Below are 19,580 nucleotides of genomic sequence, written 5' to 3' on the forward strand. Positions count from 1 at the left end.
AAGCTCGCACGTGACTCACTAACGGCAACTCGTGGCCAGCGATTTTTAAAGTATTTTGGACCCAATCCAACTCATTTATGATTCTATTTAACCCAAGGATTGAAGATGAATGAGGCAATTAGTCATAGTTTAGTTTTAGTTTAGTTATAGAGTTAGTTTCTAAAGAGAGAAGCTCTCTCTTCTCTCTAAAATTCGGATTAGGTTTATATCTAAATTAGGATTTCTTAGATCTAGGTTTAATTCATGCTTTGATTCACTTTTCCTTTATCAATTCTTATTCTTCTACTCTCCCTCTCTCTAGATTAGTGATTTACTTCTTGTAATTCTTTACTTTTTTCTTGATGCATTCTTTTGTAGATCTACAATTCTTCTTCAATGCAATTGGTAAGTCCTTTGTTGTTTCATAATTGTTTTGCCTTTCTATTGTTAATCTCCTACTTTTGTAGTTAGATCTCTCTTCAATTCTTGCAAATTCATGTTGTTTACCTTTGTTGCCTTTTATGTGTTTGATGAAATATTTCTTTTAGTTATGAGGTAGATTTTATTTCTCTTGGCTTTGGTTGAGTAATTGGAGACTCTTGAATTATCTAATTCCTTTGATGATTGATAATTAGAAGTTTCTAATTAACTTGAATGTCACTATAACTAGTCTTTCATCTAGATTTAGCTAAGACTTGTGATATCAAGTTAATTCCTCCACTTGACTTCCCTTTATAGTTAGAGATTAACCAAGTGGGAGCAATACACAATTCTCATCTCAATTGATGATGGTAATGAGGATAGGACTTCCACTTATCATTCCTTACCAAGAGCTCTCTTAGTTGTTAGTCTATTTCTTTCACCATTTACAATTCTTGTTTCTTATCTCAAAAACCCTAAAGATACTTCATAGCCAATAACAAGAACACTTTATTGCAATTCCTAGGGAGAACGACCCGAGGTTTGAATACTTCTGTTTATATTTTTAAGGGTTTGTAACTTGTGACAACCAAATTTTTGTATGAAAGAATTATTGTTGGTTTAGAAACAATACTTGCAAAGAGAATTTATTGTGAAATTCTAGACCATCAATTTTTCTCTCATAAAAAATGGCGCCGTTGACGGGAAATTACAAATGTGCGATTGTTATTGGTTATTGTACATATGTGAATATTGTGAATATGCTTCTTTGTTGATTGTTGCTAGTTTTATTAGTTTTTGTTTTCATTTTCCCTTGCTATCATGAATTCTCACTTTGGCTATGAGTTTGGTTCTAATTATATTTTAGGAGATATGAATTTCAATGACAACATGCATCAAGGATGGGATACTCAAAGGTGGGAGGAGCCATATGTACATGATCAATCTTCATGACAACAACCTCCACCAATACACTATGAACAAGAGCCATTCTATGATGCATACAAATCAAATAGTTATGGTGAATCCCCTTGTGACTTTCAAGAACCACCACCATATGCCTATGAGCCATACCCTCAACCATACTCACAAGTCCCTTTTCACCAACCACCTTCATATGACTCCAATCCATACCCACCATACCAACCACCTTTTGAGCCATATGAACCATATATGGAACCACCACAACATCAACACTCCCAAGAACCACCCCCTCCACACTATTACCAAGATGAACCACCTCCAATGTATACTAATTTTTAACCACAAGATGAATTCTACCTTCCACCACAACTCTCCATGGAAGAATACTCACGTCCATCGATCCAAGAGCAAGAAGATCTTACCTATGCTTGCAATTTGGAACAAGATCGCCTGAAGGAAACAATGGACCGGCTTCAAGCAACCATCTGTCAAAAGATAGACTCATGGGATTCATGTCCCAAGAAAAATATGTTCAAGGATGATTGTAGAGGAGAAACCGTGGAGTGTGTTGTGCAACAAGTAGAAACATCAGAGAATGTTCAACCGCCACATACCTATCAAGAAGAACCACCTTCTTATCATGAACCCTTTCTCCAAAATGATGAACCCTCTTATCCACCCCAAACTCCAATGGATGAACATCTCACTTTGATACGTCAAGGGCAAGAAGAAATACAAAGGGAGGTACTAGGATTCACGGCCGCCTTGGAAGTGGTGACAAACCGATTGGCCTCCCAATGCTTGAACCCTCAAAGCACTCCCATGGCTACATGTGGAGAATTAAATGAAGAGCCTTGCATGAAAGAGAGATTGGGAATTCCGGTGGAAAATGAAGAATGTTGCTTTGTGTTGGAACAATTGGAGGAAGCTTTGATTGTTGAAGAAGAGGAAGAAGTGGTTGAAGACTTAGGAGATGCGGAACCTCTATGGGAACATAGAATTGAAGAAAACCCCTCCAAGAAGATTGAATTTGATGTTGAGGAGAAAAGTGCACAACCTCCAAGGCATATTCCATATGAAAAATTGCATGGGATAGAGCAAGAATTGAGTTCCCATAGCAATGAAGATCAAGCATCAAATCCTTGTGGTGAATCCTTTGAACGTGAAGAACCTTCTCTCGGTAAAATTGAAAGAAATCTGGAGGTATATTTCTCTCATCCTCCCATTTATGATTTGAGTAAGGGGAAGAAGTTAGATAAAATTGATGAACAAAAGATTGAAATTAAGAGATCTTATGAGGAGGTGAAGGTCCTTAGAAAAAGGAGGATGGGAATTGGATGCGCTTTGTCAAGCTCATTGGAAGCTTCTTTACCTAGGTTGTCATCTACTCCTTCACTTGAGTGGATAAAACTCATCTCTATTAGCTTTATTATCCCACTTGAGTATGGCTTGCTTGAAACGGATGGTCAACTTAGGATGCTTTGTGGGATGAAGCGTAAGAGAAAGATGTTTTGTGGTTGGGGTTTGGTGCACGAAATTGTGATTTCAATGGCGCCAACAACTTGGTACGCACAATTGTAATCTCAACTCTTTTTCACAACTTCGCACAACTAACCAGTAAGTGCACTGGGTCGTCCAAGTAATAAACCTTCAGTAAGGGTCGATCCCACGGAGATTGTCGGCTTGAAACAAGCTATGGTCATCTTGTAAATCTCAGTCAGGCGAATTCAAATGGTTATAGAGTTTTGATAATTAAAAGATAAATAAACATAAAATAAAGATAGAGATACTTATGTAATTCATTGGTGGGAATTTCAGATAAGCATATGGAGATGTGTTATTCCTTCTGAATCTCTTCTTTCCTACTGCCTTCATCCAATCCTTCATACTCCTTTCCATGGCAAGCTGTATGTTCGGGTACCGCCGTTATCAATGGCTACCTCCCGTCCTCTCAGTGAAAATGGTCCAGCAACGGGTTACGTAGGGCTAATCATCTGTCAGTTCTTACTTGTTTTAGAATAGGATCCAGTGATCCTTTTGCGTCTGTCACTACGCCCAACAGTCATGAGTTTGAAGCTCGTCACAGTCATCCCATCCCATATCCTACTCGAAATACCACAGACAAGGTTTAGACTTTCCAGATCTCAAAAATGCTGCCAATTGATTCTAGCTTATACCACAAAGACTCTGATCTCAAGGAATTGAAAGCTCTGTTGTCATGAGAGGCAATCAAACGCATGGACCAGGAATCCAAGAGATATGCATTCAAGCTTGTTTTCATGTAGTGCTCACTAAGTGAGCGCTATTAGGGCGCCCCTTGTGTGCATTCCTTGGTTCCCATTTCGAACCATGGTGCTCCCCAATGCACCTTGCTTTTCTTCTGTTGAGGCCCACGAAAATGCTCACTAAATGAGCATAGTACTCACTTAGTGAGCGCTGGTGCTTTGCTCCTTTGGGTGATCGCCATGCTTTTATGTCTTGGGTCATGCTTTTCAAAGCGTGGCCTAAAGTTCAAAGCGTTCTCAAACTTTAAAAGTGTGCCAAAAATTCCTTTTTTCACCATTTCTTCACCTACAAGTAATCACAACAACCAATCAAAGTATCTCCAAATTCACAAGGTTTCTCAATCATTCACAAACCAACTATTTCTAGCTTAAACCTTATGATTTTGTGTCAAATAAATGATGGTTGATTGAATTGACATAACCATGCAAATCCACTACAAATTACTTACTTATAGTGCAAGAAAGTGCATAAAACCTAATGAAACAAGTGAAAATGCTTGAAAAGATATCATAAGATGACTTGTCATCAATACTAAGTTTATAAAGGAATTATTGACCAACAAGAGGAATTAGAAGGAGAGTGAGACTGTGGTGCTCACAAAGGAATATAGTGCTATTATTCAGAAGGATCTCCCTAAGAAGATTCAAGATTTGAGAAACTTTTTTATTCCTTTCACCATTGGTGATATCACTATTCAGAGGGCATTATATGATCTTATGATTTAGGGTTCACAGTTTAGGGTTTTTGTGTTCTAGGATTTAGGATATACGGTTTACGATTTAGGGTTTACAATTTAGAGTTTTTTTTCTAGGGTATAGGGTTTAGGGTCTAGGGTTTACAGGTTTAGGGTTTGTGGTTTAGGAGTCAAGGTTTAGGGATTAGGGATTATGGTTTATACTTTAAGGTTTAGGGTTCAACTTTAGGTTCGAGGGTTTACGGTTTATACCTATACTATGGAGTTAGATTAACCTGACTCCACTAGTAGCAATAGGCATGCATAACTTCCATACCAAGATTAGCTCGGTTAATAATATCAGCCCAGGTGTTAATTACATGACCTTGACTATCAACTACAGATTCGTTGAAATTAAAACCATTTAAATTGAAAGCCATAGTGCTAATACTTAACACGATTTCACTCCGCTTAGCCCTACACCCCCTCCAGGGGTATTTTAGTGATAGGTTCTAGAGATCAGAAATTGCTGAAGAAGGAACAAGATGTTTCTTTTGTTCTTTCCGGGCGATCGAAAAATAACATCAATATTGAGATCGGATAAAACAAAATTATATCCAAAAGGAATTACCGAATAGCTTATTATAATGGATATAACTGATATGGACATGGGTTACGGGCGTTGTTTTGGCTATATTGACCGCATCTTTTGGTGTAACTGGTTATTCCTTACCTTGGGACCAAATTGGTTATTGGGCAGTCAAATTTGTCTTAAAAGCCTACCATACCCTACCTGCGGGTTGAGAATCTCTCAACCCTAACCCTACCCGTACCCTAATATTCTAAACCCTACCCTACCCGATCTTACCTGCAGAAAAATAAAAAATTTTCAAGCAAATATAAAATTCAACCATTTCAAATTTTATACATATTAATAAAATAAAAAATAAAAAACTAAGTTCAAATTAAAATTAAAAACAATAAAATCTTAAAGAAATATAACATAAAATTACAAATAATATGATCATCAACTAGCTTAGTGGTTATTTCAAGTTTTTATAAAAAGAAGATTGTGAGTTCAACACTCACTTTCTTCACTACATACATAACTTTTACATATATATTATATAATATATTAGGAGAGCGGGTAGGGTAGGGTAGGGTACACCCTGAACCCGTACCCTACCTTACCCGTAGGCTAATTCGCACCGTACCCTACCCTACCTGCAACGGGTCGGGTAGACAACCCTACCCGAACGGGTTGGTCTAGGTTAGGTACCCGCAGGTAGGGTATATATTGCCAGCCCTAGTTTACGCGGTTAGGATTTAGAGTTTATGGTCTAGGGTTGATGATTTTGGGTTTACGATTTAGTGTTTACGGTTCATGGTTTAGGATTTAGGATTTAAGATTTAAGATTTAGGATTTAAGATTTTAGTGTTCAAGGTTTGGGATTTATGGTTCAAAGTTTAGGGATTAGGGTACATGGTTTGGGGGTTAGGGTTTATGGTTTAACGCTTTAGAGTTTAGTGTTTAGGGTTTAACTTTAGGTCCGAGAGTTTATGCGATTACAGTTTAGGGTTTAGGGATTAGAATTTAGGATTTATGGTTTAGGGTTGAGGATTTAGGGTTTATGATTTATGGTCCATGATTTAAGGTTTAGAGTTTAGGTTACAGAGAAAGACAATGTTTATCTTGTTGTTGTTGTTGTTGTTGTTGTTGTTCTACCATATACAGGTAGAGACATGAGCAAGAAGACAAAGACATGAATAGAAACAGAAAGAGACATAGACCTAGAAAATACATATCGAACATGTGATGATCATAAATACTTTTGTTAATATTCTTGTTTATGTCCTTATAGTTGATTACTACTATTATTGTTGTTTTCCTTTTATATCTTTTTCATGAACCGTTAACAATTTATTCTGCATGCTTCCTACTTAGGTCCCTTAGTATAAAAGATGGCTCATCTAAGCAGAACAAAAAAACACACCCACCAAAGAATATTGCCTGTCCCAAGCCCAAGATTTATGGTCAGCTCAGGTTTTCATTGTACCGCCTTGGCCCATGAGTAAACAAAAAAAAGGTTTAGTGAGATATCATTCACACACACCAACTGGCATTAGTTGTGGACTCCATTCTCCATCACCATATTACCAAGTTCACTTTGTCGTTTTGGCTCCAACCACCAAGACGTCTGTCAGAAGAATTCCTGATTCAATTTCGTTACTCCAGCCATGATGACTAACGAGGAAATCCCCGTTGCTTCCCTTGGCCAAATACTAATTAGTCGTTGTTTGGATTTCGTGTCCATGTCCGTCTCATAAAAAATAGAAACAAATATATCCAACGACCACCTTCCTCAGTACATATCACTTGTTTTTTATATCATAAAAACACAATTTTTGTTGCATCTTTGTTCTTGTTCCTTCAAATTTTTTTCCATGGATAGAAAAAAAATCCTAATTGGTCTGATTGTTCCTGTTCCTGCGTTCATCTTGTCATAAACTGAAAAACTGCACTGTTTGTAGAATATTTACTAGACATCCACTATCTTGCATTTACTACCTTCTCTACATGTTTGTTCTAACTAATTGGTTTACGGTATTTTACCATTTCATAAAAATCTAATTGCACTGACTGTTTGCTTTCCTTTGTTCTTCTTGTTCTAAATCTGAAAGTTGCATTGACTGCAAATTGACTCAGTTAAGATCCACTATTCTACATTTCATACTTTTTTTTGCATGTTTCTACCCTTTGCTTCCATTTTTTCTCCTATCTGATGAAACCCTAACTAAACTAATGTTTAGGGTTTCTTGGTTCTTGTTACCCTGAACCCGAAAATTATGCTGTTGAAAATAAGATACCGGAGCTCAACTATTATATTTGTCCTACTATTTCAGTTGACCAACAGTTTCACCCTGAACCTTATTTTCTGTTTTGTATTAGGCATACATGTCTTCCTCTAGGGGCAAGGGTAAGCGACCGACAACGAGTGATCAAAACCTGGTGGTCCCTGATGGAAAGGATGTCCATATTCAGTACTTCTGGAAAGAACGACAAAATGACAGCATCGCATTGACGCGAGATTGGCCACAGTTCTATCGAAGGTACAAAATCAATCTGGACTCCATGCTGTATTTCAAACACATAGGTAACTCTGATTTCCAAGTGCATATCTTCACCTTTGGTGGCCATACTATCCCCACGTACCAACAACTACTGTATGAAAAGTAAGGCACCTACTAGCGTGTCAGCTGTATCAACAATCCTTTTTTCGACAAAGTTAAAGCAATAGATGAAAAATTCTCCACCAAATGCCCCTTTTTCGTGATGGACCTCACTGGCCTCATCTTGTCTTCCCACTTGTTGGTAAGCTAAACTAAGTGCAACCTGTTCTTTTAATACTATTCTCCCGACCTTGTTTACTTGCACTAATTAATTTTCTTGTATGTGGCTTCATCAATATTATCTATCTCTTAATGATCTTTTGCTATGCTATAATTAGTCGAATGTTCCTCATCTGAGTCATTTTACTGGTCAGAGACACCCACTCTTCTTTGTACACGGCTATATTGAGGTTGAAGCAACCTACACTAAATTTAGTGGCACACAAAACAGTAGCTTCGGGATAATTTCTGGAAGTTGGGAAAACTTTGCAAGTTTGTGCAATTTCAAGCCTGGAGGTGTTGGGACCTTCAAGGTCATCTTAGTTAAATCGGTCACAATCCTTCAAGTCCGATGCCACTAGGAATATGCAAGCTGATGAACTTTAAAACAATACATTTTGCTTTTTTGCTACACTGTTACTATTGTTTCACCTATGCAGATGCTTTGTTTACTAACAATTTTTATGGCTGCTACTACAGCCTAAATTACGTTACAACTTTTCTACTCATATTCACGTCCATTTTCAACCTTCTTCTTTAATTACACTAATTAACACTTCTTTGTTATTAAGTTTTTTTGGTCTCCTTCAAGCTTTTCTAAAAATAATTCATATGTTAATGTAGAAGATGAAGTTGTGCAGAAAAATTTGGGTAACGTCATTAAAATAAGGAGTAGTGCTTGGGTAGGTTGTGGATAGTAATTCAAACTGGTTTTTGGGGATATGAATTTGCATTAGAGTAATTTTTGGGTGGACTGTGAGCGCAGGCCATGTGGCTAACTCTAAAAAAAAATTAACCACCCATCAATACTTCCTTCCAACAAAAAAAGGCCTGAAACCGTCGGTCCAATCGACCATCTCATGTACCAATTTGCAATTACGTTTAAGGTTGGGTCAAATCTAACAATAATAACATCTTGTGTCCTAGAGCAATCTAATCCATACATTAGAAATTTTTCTGCATGGTGTTTTAAAGACCACATTATATTTTTTCCACCAAAAACGTCCTCTTAAATTATTTATAATTAGTTTTATATTTTTCATAGTTAGAAATAACTATTTACTTTTAAAAATAATTATAACAAGAATCAAATTATTTAAATACATTAATATACACAACAATTAAATAAATCTGTTTAAAAAATTGCATGTTATAATTAAATTAATAAAAAAAAGAAATAACAATATTATCCGTTATTATTAATCTGTCGGAGAATTTTCTTTTTTTGAAAAAAATATTTATGATTTTGGTTGCCGCTGACACAGTGAGGCATCTCTATTTGTCTGTGTCTTTAAACCTTTCATTTCAATTGATTATTCACCTTATCCTCAATCGTTGAGGAATTGAGGTTCTTCTTCTTCTTCTAGCACCCCTCCATGGCAACCATGCCTCTCTTCAAGTCCTTTACAATGGCATCACAATCATGGCTACTCTCTCCCCCGTCACTCTTTTACACCAAACCCAAACACTGCCCTTTTCACTCACTTCGTCATTCTTCTAGACTACTCAGATTTCAAGTTGCATCCTTCAATTCTTCTTCGTTCCTTTCACTTTCACGCTCTCTATGCCTCACCAACAGGACCATTCATCATTCTCCTATGCTCACCTTTGTCGCACAAGCGTCAGATTGGGCTCAGCAACAAGAAGTTGATTGTGAAGAAGAAGAAGCAACGTGGGAGAACGAAGGCGAACCCAAATGGGTAAACCAAGATGATGAAATTGAGGCTGTGATTGATGGTAGTGAGGGAGAAGGGGAAGGTGGGTTTGATGAAACTTCTGAGGATGCAAAACTCTTTGTTGGTAACTTGCCTTTTGATGTTGATAGCCAGAGACTTGCCATGCTCTTCGAGCAGGCCGGAACGGTGGAGATAGCCGAGGTGAGACTCCTTTTGATGAATTCCCTTTTCTGATTTTTGTTTGATGGTGTTATTTTTGTGTTTATGCTTGTGTTTTTTGTTTCAATTTCATAGTTTCAATTTTAAATTGTGACTGCTGTTTGGTTCTGAATTCTGGATTTTGCATTGTAATGTTAGGTAATTTACAATAGGGCAACCGATCGGAGTCGCGGGTTTGGATTTGTAACAATGAGTACAGTTGAGGAAGCTGACAGAGCTGTGGAGAAGTTCAGTGGCTATGTAAGTTATTGTTTACATGTGTGACTGTTTTGAGGAGGATTGCTAGTACCATAGAATTATAGAAAGTATTGTAGCAGCTAGGAGAGTTGTAAGTAGAGTAAACTACTATTTCTATCCATGAAAGTTCACAAATCTACGTATGAATCTGTTGTGAATAAAATTTTGTAAAGTTTTATGGTTAGAAATGGGAGTTTACCTATTCTAAGTAAGAAGCATTGTCAATTATTGAGTACTAATTCATGGATGTGGTTTTGAAAATTTTAGATACTAGGGTCAAGGACAATAGTGAAGCGTTTGACATAATTTTATCTTGATGTTTGGTAAAGCTTATAAGATAATTGTTGCAAAGCATGCATCTATGTTGTACATTATGATGAGGAAAGTCTCAAAATTTATTGGGTGCATGCATGGTTATCAAACTTTGATGAGTTTATTAGTTTAGGCCCCCAAATCAAATTTACAAGTTGAGCTTTACAATTTGAAGTTTACATAAGCTATTTGAGTTTACGTGAACTCTCGGTTTAATAACCTTGGGGGCATATGCCCCCGCATATATCTCAGCAAATTCCTCACAGGTTGCTTCTAGATGTGTGTCAATAACTGCAAGAGCATGGGGATTTCAGTCCTTGACAAACTTGGGAGATCAAGTGTAGCATGAAATCTCATTTGATCTGTTTTGTTTTGTTTTTTTCTCCAATGTAGTATATATTAGGTAACCAACTTCGATTTCATATCTGCCAACCTTTTCTTAGTAGTACGTTATTAGCTCCTTTTGAACCTCAAACACACCTTTTACGCAAAGCATTTTGCCAATTTCTGAAGAATATTGGACATTTGTAGAATTTACTGTACCAATGAGATGGGGAAGTATTCTCACTTATTTTGATTATCTTCAAAGTAGTTAACCCTAGTCTTGCTAATCTTGCTTGTTGGTGTACAAGCTTTATCTTTCATTTGGTTGTTCTCTAATGATGCTCTAGTCTGTACTCTATTGGAATTTATGATCACCATGAATTGGGAGAAATTTCAGAATAAAACTAGTTGACAGATTTTGCCGTACTCCTTACATTTACTGAACAAAATAAAACTGAAACTTTACAATTAAAGTAATGATTATGTGTGTGTAAGGCAGCATTTGTGCCTGTAGAAAGGTCTTTTGAAATTTCTCTGTTTTCTGACTTCAAATGTGTGTCTTACATGTGAAATGCCCAAATGCCCTTTAGTCCTTTACTGGAAGCATGACATGTCTTATTAATGTCTTCTTCCCTAATGCTGCTTGTTGCGGCTTGTTGAGACTTGAGATCCTTCTTCTATGTCAGGAGTTAGATGGAAGAACGTTGACTGTTAATAAGGCTGCTCCAAGAGGATCGCAGCCGGAGCGGTCACCGCGCACCTTTGATTCCTCGTTAAGAGTATATGTTGGTAACTTGCCTTGGGATGTTGATAATATTCGACTAGAGCAAATTTTCAGTGAACATGGTAAGGTTGAGCAAGCTCGGATAGTGTATGACAGAGAGACTGGTAGATCACGTGGTTTTGGCTTTGTCACAATGTCCAGTGAGACTGATATGAATGATGCCATTGCTGCTCTTGATGGCCAGGTATCACAAAAAATTACATTCTTACTTTAACAATGTCATCGTCCCTTCATAATTAAACGGAACTTTTATGTTTTGGTCTGCAACTACAATTGCTATTTGCTAATGTAGTGTGCTTTGCAGTTGCAATTATGCATCGCCGCAGTAATTTCATCTGTGATCACAACATCAATTTAAAACCGTTACACACTAATGTCCCTCTATATTGGTAGCACAACTTCTAAAGTTTCCTCCTTTGTTTTTTCGACAAATTACCCTCACTTTCTCTGATTATAGGTGAAGATTTTGGAACTTCCTTTTATTTATAAAAGGGTTAAATTAGTCTGTTAGCTTTTGTAATTTCTCCAAATTTGTAATTAGGTCACTACATTTTAAAAGATTTTGATTAGATCTCTATATTAGTTTTAAATTTGTAATTAGATGCTTTTTAACAGTAAATGTTATAATGTTTTCATTCATCTCACACCACTAGCGAATATACCTCAACTTATTCTGTTAAGTTAAACATTTTTGAAACGACAAAGATGTGATTATAAATTTAAAACTGGTGTAGGACCAAATTAAAAGCTTTTAAAGTGTAGGGACTCAATTACAAATTTGGTAAATGAAATTATAAAAACTAACAGAGTAATTTAATCTTCCCCTGTCATTTAAATAATAATGAAGGCGATATCTTTGTATTTTTTAAATGATAATACTGAAGACCGTTGGAGATATAACGCTAACCTTTCTGAAATGAAGGTTTAACAAATAAAACTAAGCATTGTGAGGACTACTTGTTGCTTATGGTTGGTTCTGATATTGCAGAGCTTGGATGGGCGGTCACTCAGAGTGAGTGTTGCTGAGGAGAGGCCCAGACGCAGCTTCTGAGTCATTATCCGAGTAATTATCCTGTGTGTGTGTATGTGCTGCTTGTTTATGGCTGAGGACATGTCAATCTTGTTTTTATTTTTCTTCTTTGGCGGCTGGTTTAAGGTTAGATTTAGTGATTCACAAAGTGTCAATCTTGTTTTTTAATGTCATTATTAATTAAACGTCCAGAATCCAGATAATGATGATGATCATGATGATTATAATTCCATCTCTGGAGATTTTGAAGAAACTCTTTGTTGTCTTTTATTTTTCATCATAATCAATGGTGAATGTAATCAGTGAGTTGCGAATGAGTTCTTACGTTATCAGCATATCGTTCTGACATTACTCTTGCACAAAATCTTACAAGTGCTTAATTTCAAGAGGATATCAACGATTTAAGTAGCGAGATTTAGTGTTTAAGCTGATCCTTTATCAACTTATCCATTAGTATCTGTTACAGATAAATCCATGAGTTTGGTTCTCGTTGCACTTGGTAGTTTTAGCATTTAGCATAAATGCTGCGAATTTTTGTGAATAGTTGAATTACAAGTTGGTTGTAGCTTGACACACCTTGTCAGCAAGAAGTAGTTAGAAATAATTTGGAAAGTTGAAAGCTTTATTAAGCAAGCAAAAGCTTTGAACTTTGTAGATTCAATTAAGATGTAGCACCACGAACCATGGAAGCGAGCTATAGATTCAGTTTGCTTACATTATTACATGAACTAACATTTCACAAATAAAAACAGCTACAAAACCGGTATAAATAATTAACTATAACTTATTTCGAATAGTATATTTAACTACTAATGAACCGAAAGGAAACCATTAACAATTGACTAATGATATAAAATAAAATTTGGAAAATCTATATCAACAGATTGAATATATAAAATATGTTTTGGACACTTGAGACTATTTACATATAGAAAATACAGTTTTGTTTATTTCATATATATATAGAGAGATAGATGGATAGATCAGAAAATAGATATTCATGAATTTATGACACCTCATCATCAGCATGAACTCATTCTTTTCCCAAGACAACAAACTCTAGCTATATAAATTCTGGACAATATACGGTACAGCCAACCACTTATCTCCACAATTAATTTGTTTCCATCTATTTCACTCCATTAACCTTGCAGTTGAGCTTCTTTACTGGTTAGAGGCACATAACGAACAGAAGTCTCCGTCCGGATACTGACGGAACCATCAGAGTTCTTATCCACAACCTGCAAATCCTGAAATAGGACTCCAACAGGAATCACCATTCTACCTCCTGGCTTCAACTGGTCAATAAGTGGTTGTGGAATCTCCTTGGCCGCTGCCCCAACGTGAATGGCATCGTAAGGAGCAAACTCTGGCCAACCTTGCCTCCCATCTGTCAACGAAACGATTCCTCAAACATTCAAAATTACGGATGCAATTGAAGCAAAACTAATGTAAATTTATCACCATGGACAACGAAAATGGTCAACACACAGATACATCAAATAACAAGAAAATAATTGCTTGCGCTCATCTGTTCGTTCTACTTTAGTTAGCTCAATCGCTTGAAACATACACATCTACTGACTCCAGGACTAGTTAAAATAAAACTATTCACCGATGACCTAAAATTGCGTCTTCACCCACCAAATCATAAAAAGTAAATGCAGGCTATATCTTCAAATGCATAAAATGAAACTGTACTTTTGCTGTGCGAAAATTGAACAAGTTTAGAAAGCATACCACCAGAATGCACAGAAAGGGAACCATCTTTCAGTAGTGACGCAGCAGCACTCTTCTGAATATTCTCCGTTGAGGAGGAAACCAATTCAGGAATATGCTCCACACCAATAGCACGGCCTTGTGGTCCAACCATCATTGCAAAGCATGCCGTCAAGTACCCAGTTCCTATAAAGAGGCCCAAAGTATGGAAATATGAGCATAAATGTAGATAGATTACACAGCAAAGAAGCAGTGAATTCAATATCAAAATAAACATTTAATTCTGCATAGAACATTTTGACGGATACAATATCGATACCCACCTAGAATTGGGGCTAATGAAAAATCCATTGGAGATACCTTTTCCTTGTCAGTAAAGAAAGTCAATGATTTTACATCATAAGTCATAAGATCATATAATCATTCTATAACTCCATCATGGAAATGCAACTAAATAAATTGTTTTCTGCTCAACCTTACAATTATGGTAGCTATCAATGACAATTATCATAAATCCATTAGTAATCAATCTCATCAAACTGGGACTGTAACTTCCAACTTTTCATCCCATGCAGTCCATGACTTATCAAAAAACTCCAGGAATGGCAATAGCAATGGAATAAAAATATAAAAGAAATTTAGGACCCGGTCTAATAAGCATTTTCTATTGCTGTTGAATAGTTAAAACATTATGTTTAAATAATAATTATAGTTCATGGACTATACCAGAGCCAACATCCAGCGCATGCATCCCGGGTTGTAAATTCTCCTCAAGCAATTGAAGGCAGGTGGCATGCATGTGCGGCGCAGATATAGTGGCATTATAGCCTATTGGGATTGGGCTGTCAACATAAGGTGGGGTTCCATTGGGTACGAACAAACCTCTATCAATAGTTTCCATTACTTCAGCTACCTTTCTTGATTGGATTATTCCATAACGCTGCAAATTCTCCACCATCCCTTTGTTTTGATTTACGGCATTCCCAGACCAATATTGCTGTACTTTGTGCAATATCAAGTTTAGTTTGGACTTTGGATTCATCCTTGTGTATTTATCTATTTATTTTATCGAACATACAAAGTGAATAAGAAACATAAGCAAGTAACATTGCTGTTGTGTTCTTCCTTTTGTCTTAACTCACCATTCCCTTGAGAAAAGGGAAAAGAGAATCAAGGGCTTAGTTCATGGTCTAAAAAAGGGGAAAACATACAAAGTAATAAAGTATTCATCAAAACCCAAAAGCAACCGCCACATAAACGTTAAATCCAGACTGAAGAGTTGGTGTAGTGGTTAAGCCTCTATGGGAAGTTCTCGGAAATGAATAATGTTGATTACTTACTACTTGAGGAAAATGGTCAAGCTCAAACCCGTTGAAGATCACCCAAAAATATTCCATTTATAAAAGATATTCAAAATACATCAAGTTCACTCACTATCAATAACTGAGTGAAAGATTTTCTGCCCTATTTCAAGGGAAATCAAATTAACAGTAAAGCACCATACAAAGTACAAAACATGCATAAGCTCAGTTCCAGGATGCAGGAGCGGAATGATGATTGAAATCAAATTAGTAACGAGTTTTCTATTTAGACGTTTAGTTAAAGAGTAAATATTGAAAGCAATGTTAAGGATTCCGTGACAACTCCAAAAACATAAAATAAAATTAAAGAACGATTACGATTAACAGAAACATTCAGAAAGACAGGGAGATAGATTAAGAGGTTACATTACCTCCATCCTATGGGAGAGAGTGTTTCCCGTCGCGAAATTAGGGTTTCTACTTACAACACACAACAGAGATAAAGAGAGTGATCGAGCTGAGTAGCTAGCTAGCTGACCGACACACGGGAATATCGCAATCGCAGCTTCATACAGGGATCAAATCAGAATAACTGTCTTTAGCGTTTAGCGTTTCGGCCTTCTTTTGAACTAAGGTGGTGTTTGGAGAAAGGCAAATAGAGATTGAGTGATCATCAGTAAATCAAATTTTGATAAAATGAGAAATAGATTCTTTATTTTTTTTTTATGAGTAAAGTGATCGAATATTTGAAAATACATTTAAGTGATTTAATTGATATGGATATACACTTGAAGAGTTTTAAATTTGGATAAATTAGATTCAAAAATTGATATATCTAAATTTAAAAGATGTTAGAGATTTAAATGTATTTTTTGAATTTTTAGAAACATAAATATTGCAGACCAAAAAATTAGGGATCAATTTGTCTTTTTCTTTTGAATTTTTGTATTATACAAGGTATCAAACATAATTGACTGAATTATATTTTAATATTTTTTATTTAAAATAAAAATAAAAATTTAAATAAATAAAATTATTAGAATGTCCTTAATTATTTTATAAAGAATAACAATTTTTACTTTTTTTTCTTTTTTTATCTCTTTTTTTATTTCTATCTTTCTCTTTTTTTGATAAATTATCGTATCATACTTTTTTTGTTACTATTATTTAGCTCTTCTGTCTCTATTATCTTTGTTGAAGCTCTGCTTTCTCTCGTTAGTGAATATACAACACGACAATATCTTTTAGTTATTTTGTTTTTATTTTTTGTACTCGCTGATGGTCTGTCGTGCCATCTCTGTTCTCTGTTCTCTGTTCTTACCACGTTGCCATGCCACTTTTGTACCCAACTATTCTTTTATTTTCTATTTTGATTTTAAAGTCCTCTTTTGAATTTAATTTTGTCTATGAAAATTTGACAGCACAATACACACTCGTCAGAAACTGTACAGATACTCTTTTGAAAATAATTCTGACTCAATTGTAAAAATAGGAGTGATACCCCAACGTGAAGGAGATATAGTTTTTGAAAAAAATGTATATATGCTTTGATGGATGCAAAAAAGGCTACAGGACTAAATGTCGCCCACTGATAAAATTAGATGGAGCCTTTTTAAAGATTCAATTTGCAGGATAAATTCTTTCCACAGTTGGACAAGATACCAACAACCACATATATATCATTGCTTGCGCTATTATAGACGTAGAGAACAAAGAGAACTAGTGATGATTTTTAGAGCTTCTATTAGATGATATGAGTGACTACAAGCAAAATGGCTAGTACTTCATGTCGAACATGCAAAAGGTAAAATTTAATGTTTAGCTCAATTTTATCTACTTTTTTATTGTTATTCGTTAGGCTGATATGAGAATATAATGTCTAAGTTTTTGTCTAAATTTTTGTGTTTTTATAATTATTTGCTTCAAATAATTTGGACAAATTCTAATTCAATTATAAACTGTTTTAGACATACCATATGTTTATGCATGTGTTATAATTGCTAAATTGAATGAAAATCTTAAAGATTACTGTCACACTTGATTGACAATAGTTTCTTATAAAAAAACATATATTCATTCTCTAAATTTTATTTCTAGATAAATATTGTGGGAGAAGTCTCAATATAATAGATCTCAAGTTTCAAAAATTCGAAAGAAGCCAAGTCCTTTGAAAAAGAAAAAATGAAAGGATGTAGATGAAGAGCCTTTAGGAAGTAAGATGAGCAAGACTGGAGCAACCAAATTGAATAAAAAGTACAAGAAGTTTACTTATAGTTATTGTGAGATAAAAGGTCACACCAAGAGAAACTACTACAAAAAGACTGATGATGTTGCAGCTATTTTTGCTACTGCAATAGTTGTAATTTCTAAAAAGAAAAGGGCTTCTAATACAAATCAAACCACAGAGAATGAGTTTGTACAAGAGAGAGACGATGACCCTATTCCAGCCACTGATGTTACTATTTCTGAGGCTCTAATAGATATTGCTACTTATTTAAAGATTGTGCTATTTCAACTACTTTTTTTACAACTAGAAGATGAAAAACAAGTGATCTACTTAATTTACTTTTACATTTGTGGAATTAAAGTTTATTTTAATTATCTATTTACTTTAATTATGTCTCAACCTGATTTGGACTTGTATTTCACTCATTCAATTATAGATAATTTCGGAAGGAAAGCCCAATAAACTGCAATATAAAAGAAAAGTATCTCCAATCCCAGACTCAGCAAGTGTTGATCCAATACAGAAAGTAAATTCTAGAATATCGCTAAAAATGCCTACTTTTATGAAGTTTGTCTCTACAATGAGTCTAGAATTCAAACCTCTTAGAAAGAAGTGATTTATATCTAGAAGTGATAGATTATTCTAATTAGAATAGTTGCTTTTTTAATTATGTTTATCTTATGTCATTGGAATATAATTATGTTATTTGTTACTTGTCTTTTCATGTCTTTTTTGGATTGTCTTTTGTTGATACTCTATTATGTTTATTTTGGCCAATTTATAATAAACAGTACCTTTGAATATTGGTTATGCATATCTTTTTTTGGATCTAAACTTAGAGACTTGAATTGAAGTTTATGAATAGTACTAATAGCCTAATAGATTTAATATTTAGCTTTACTTCTTGACTGTTGCATTAATATATATGTACCAGAGTAACTAAAGCATGCTTCTTTTTAATATTTGCTTTTACAATGCTTTGGTTCATAGAACACATATACAACATTAATTACACACTTCTAACCACATTTAGTCACATTTATCCCAAACATAATACTCACAAACACACAAAAATAAATAGCTAAAGTTAAAATACTAATTCATAGTTTTAAACATCTAATTTCAGCTTTTATTGTGTTAATTCTCTATACTAAATTTATTTTTCAATTATCATCATTATTTGCAGGTTGTGCTCTCCTCACTATACTCTATTCTTCCTCACCATCTAGCCACTTAAAAAAAATCACACCACATCTCCTAGAACTTTGTCAATCCCTCAACAATCAAGAAAAAGAAAAATTTTTCAAAATATTCATAAACAAAAGTACCAATAACAACACATTAAAGAAAAAGATATTGAACTTACATTATAATTTGGACATTCACAAAAGAGTCTCTTAGCATTAGCATCTGTCCTAGACTACCGAAACACTTGATGCATTCTGCAGCCACACCAATCAGAAATCTTCTCTAACCTCTGATAGTTACAATTTCTTACAGAAGTGCCATGGAAACGTGACCTCGTAAAGTTTCCTGAACTCATCATATTTCTAACAAAATTTCAAATATTTTGAAAAAATAGGACTACAATTTAAGATTTTAACATCTTTGGGTGGATTAAATTGAGTAACATTAATTTTTGCTATATCATTTAACCATTATACTTTCACCATGGCAAATTGAATCTCACGTGGATACACATTTTGCAAATCAACGTGCCACATCATATTTTCATAAATAGAATTTTCATTAATGGAGTTAACAGAAATAACTCGAAAAATAAACATAAATTACAATTTAATATTTCGGAATCTTAATTGGATAAATTAAAATTTAGAATCAAATTGAGCCCAAATATAAATTTTAGGAGGCAAAATAAGTTTTATCTTTTCGCGCATTTTCCTTCACACACTGTTCCTATGCTCCTAACATGTGAGCCCATTCCTTAGGTTCAATTTGTTCACGGTACTAAAAAATATAAGAAGAAAAAATAAAGATATTTATCCATATCTTAAGTTAGGCTAGAATTAGACAATAAATAAATAAATAAATAAATTTTATAATGTTTATAATTTGGTA

The 19,580-nt window shown here is 34.8% G+C and overlaps 2 protein-coding genes and 1 long non-coding RNA gene across 4 annotated transcripts; 2 read left to right on the forward strand and 1 right to left on the reverse strand.

Annotated features, from left to right (window-relative positions):
- Nucleotides 1-6,424: 6,424 nt before the first annotated feature.
- Nucleotides 6,425-8,050, forward strand: LOC110280345 (uncharacterized). Its single transcript, XR_002374698.2, has 3 exons — nucleotides 6,425-6,988; nucleotides 7,233-7,655; nucleotides 7,828-8,050. It is a non-coding gene; the product is annotated as an uncharacterized LOC110280345 (long non-coding RNA).
- An 895-nt stretch (nucleotides 8,051-8,945) lies between these two features.
- On the forward strand, nucleotides 8,946-12,589 carry LOC107488384 (28 kDa ribonucleoprotein, chloroplastic). The gene is made up of 4 exons (XM_016109132.3): nucleotides 8,946-9,549; nucleotides 9,706-9,807; nucleotides 11,127-11,408; nucleotides 12,213-12,589. The coding sequence occupies exons 1-4, from the start codon at nucleotides 9,049-9,051 to the stop codon at nucleotides 12,273-12,275; spliced, it is 948 nt and encodes a 315-aa protein (XP_015964618.1). The 5' UTR covers nucleotides 8,946-9,048; the 3' UTR covers nucleotides 12,276-12,589.
- Nucleotides 12,590-13,175: 586 nt separating this feature from the next.
- Nucleotides 13,176-15,943, reverse strand: LOC107488351 (protein-L-isoaspartate O-methyltransferase 1). Of its 2 annotated transcripts, none has more exons than XM_016109100.3 (4): nucleotides 15,706-15,943; nucleotides 14,700-15,029; nucleotides 13,995-14,159; nucleotides 13,176-13,644 (listed from the first exon to the last, which is right to left on the reverse strand). In XM_016109100.3, exons 2-4 carry the CDS (start codon nucleotides 15,013-15,015, stop codon nucleotides 13,397-13,399), a joined length of 729 nt encoding a protein of 242 aa, XP_015964586.1. In that variant the 5' UTR covers nucleotides 15,016-15,029; nucleotides 15,706-15,943; the 3' UTR covers nucleotides 13,176-13,396. The 2 variants fall into 2 exon arrangements, with proteins under 2 accessions (XP_015964586.1, XP_015964596.1); XM_016109110.3 differs by having other exon boundaries at nucleotides 14,700-14,970; nucleotides 15,706-15,942.
- Between the last annotated feature and the right edge of the window lie 3,637 nt (nucleotides 15,944-19,580).

This window comes from Arachis duranensis, chromosome 1 (genome assembly GCF_000817695.3).
Source record: "Arachis duranensis cultivar V14167 chromosome 1, aradu.V14167.gnm2.J7QH, whole genome shotgun sequence".
Classification (NCBI taxonomy): Eukaryota; Viridiplantae; Streptophyta; class Magnoliopsida; order Fabales; family Fabaceae; genus Arachis; species Arachis duranensis.

Coding starts and splice junctions, on each gene's coding strand:
- LOC107488384 (XM_016109132.3), top strand. CDS start 9,049: ATGGCAACCATGCCTCTCTTCAAGTCCTTTACAATGGCATCACAATCA. Junction 9,550..9,705: donor GAACGGTGGAGATAGCCGAG/GTGAGACTCCTT, acceptor TTGTAATGTTAG/GTAATTTACAATAGGGCAAC. Junction 11,409..12,212: donor TTGCTGCTCTTGATGGCCAG/GTATCACAAAAA, acceptor CTGATATTGCAG/AGCTTGGATGGGCGGTCACT.
- LOC107488351 (XM_016109100.3), bottom strand. CDS start 15,015: ATGAATCCAAAGTCCAAACTAAACTTGATATTGCACAAAGTACAGCAA. Junction 14,160..14,699: donor TGCGCTGGATGTTGGCTCTG/GTATAGTCCATG, acceptor GCCTCTTTATAG/GAACTGGGTACTTGACGGCA. Junction 13,645..13,994: donor CCTTTCTGTGCATTCTGGTG/GTATGCTTTCTA, acceptor TTTCGTTGACAG/ATGGGAGGCAAGGTTGGCCA.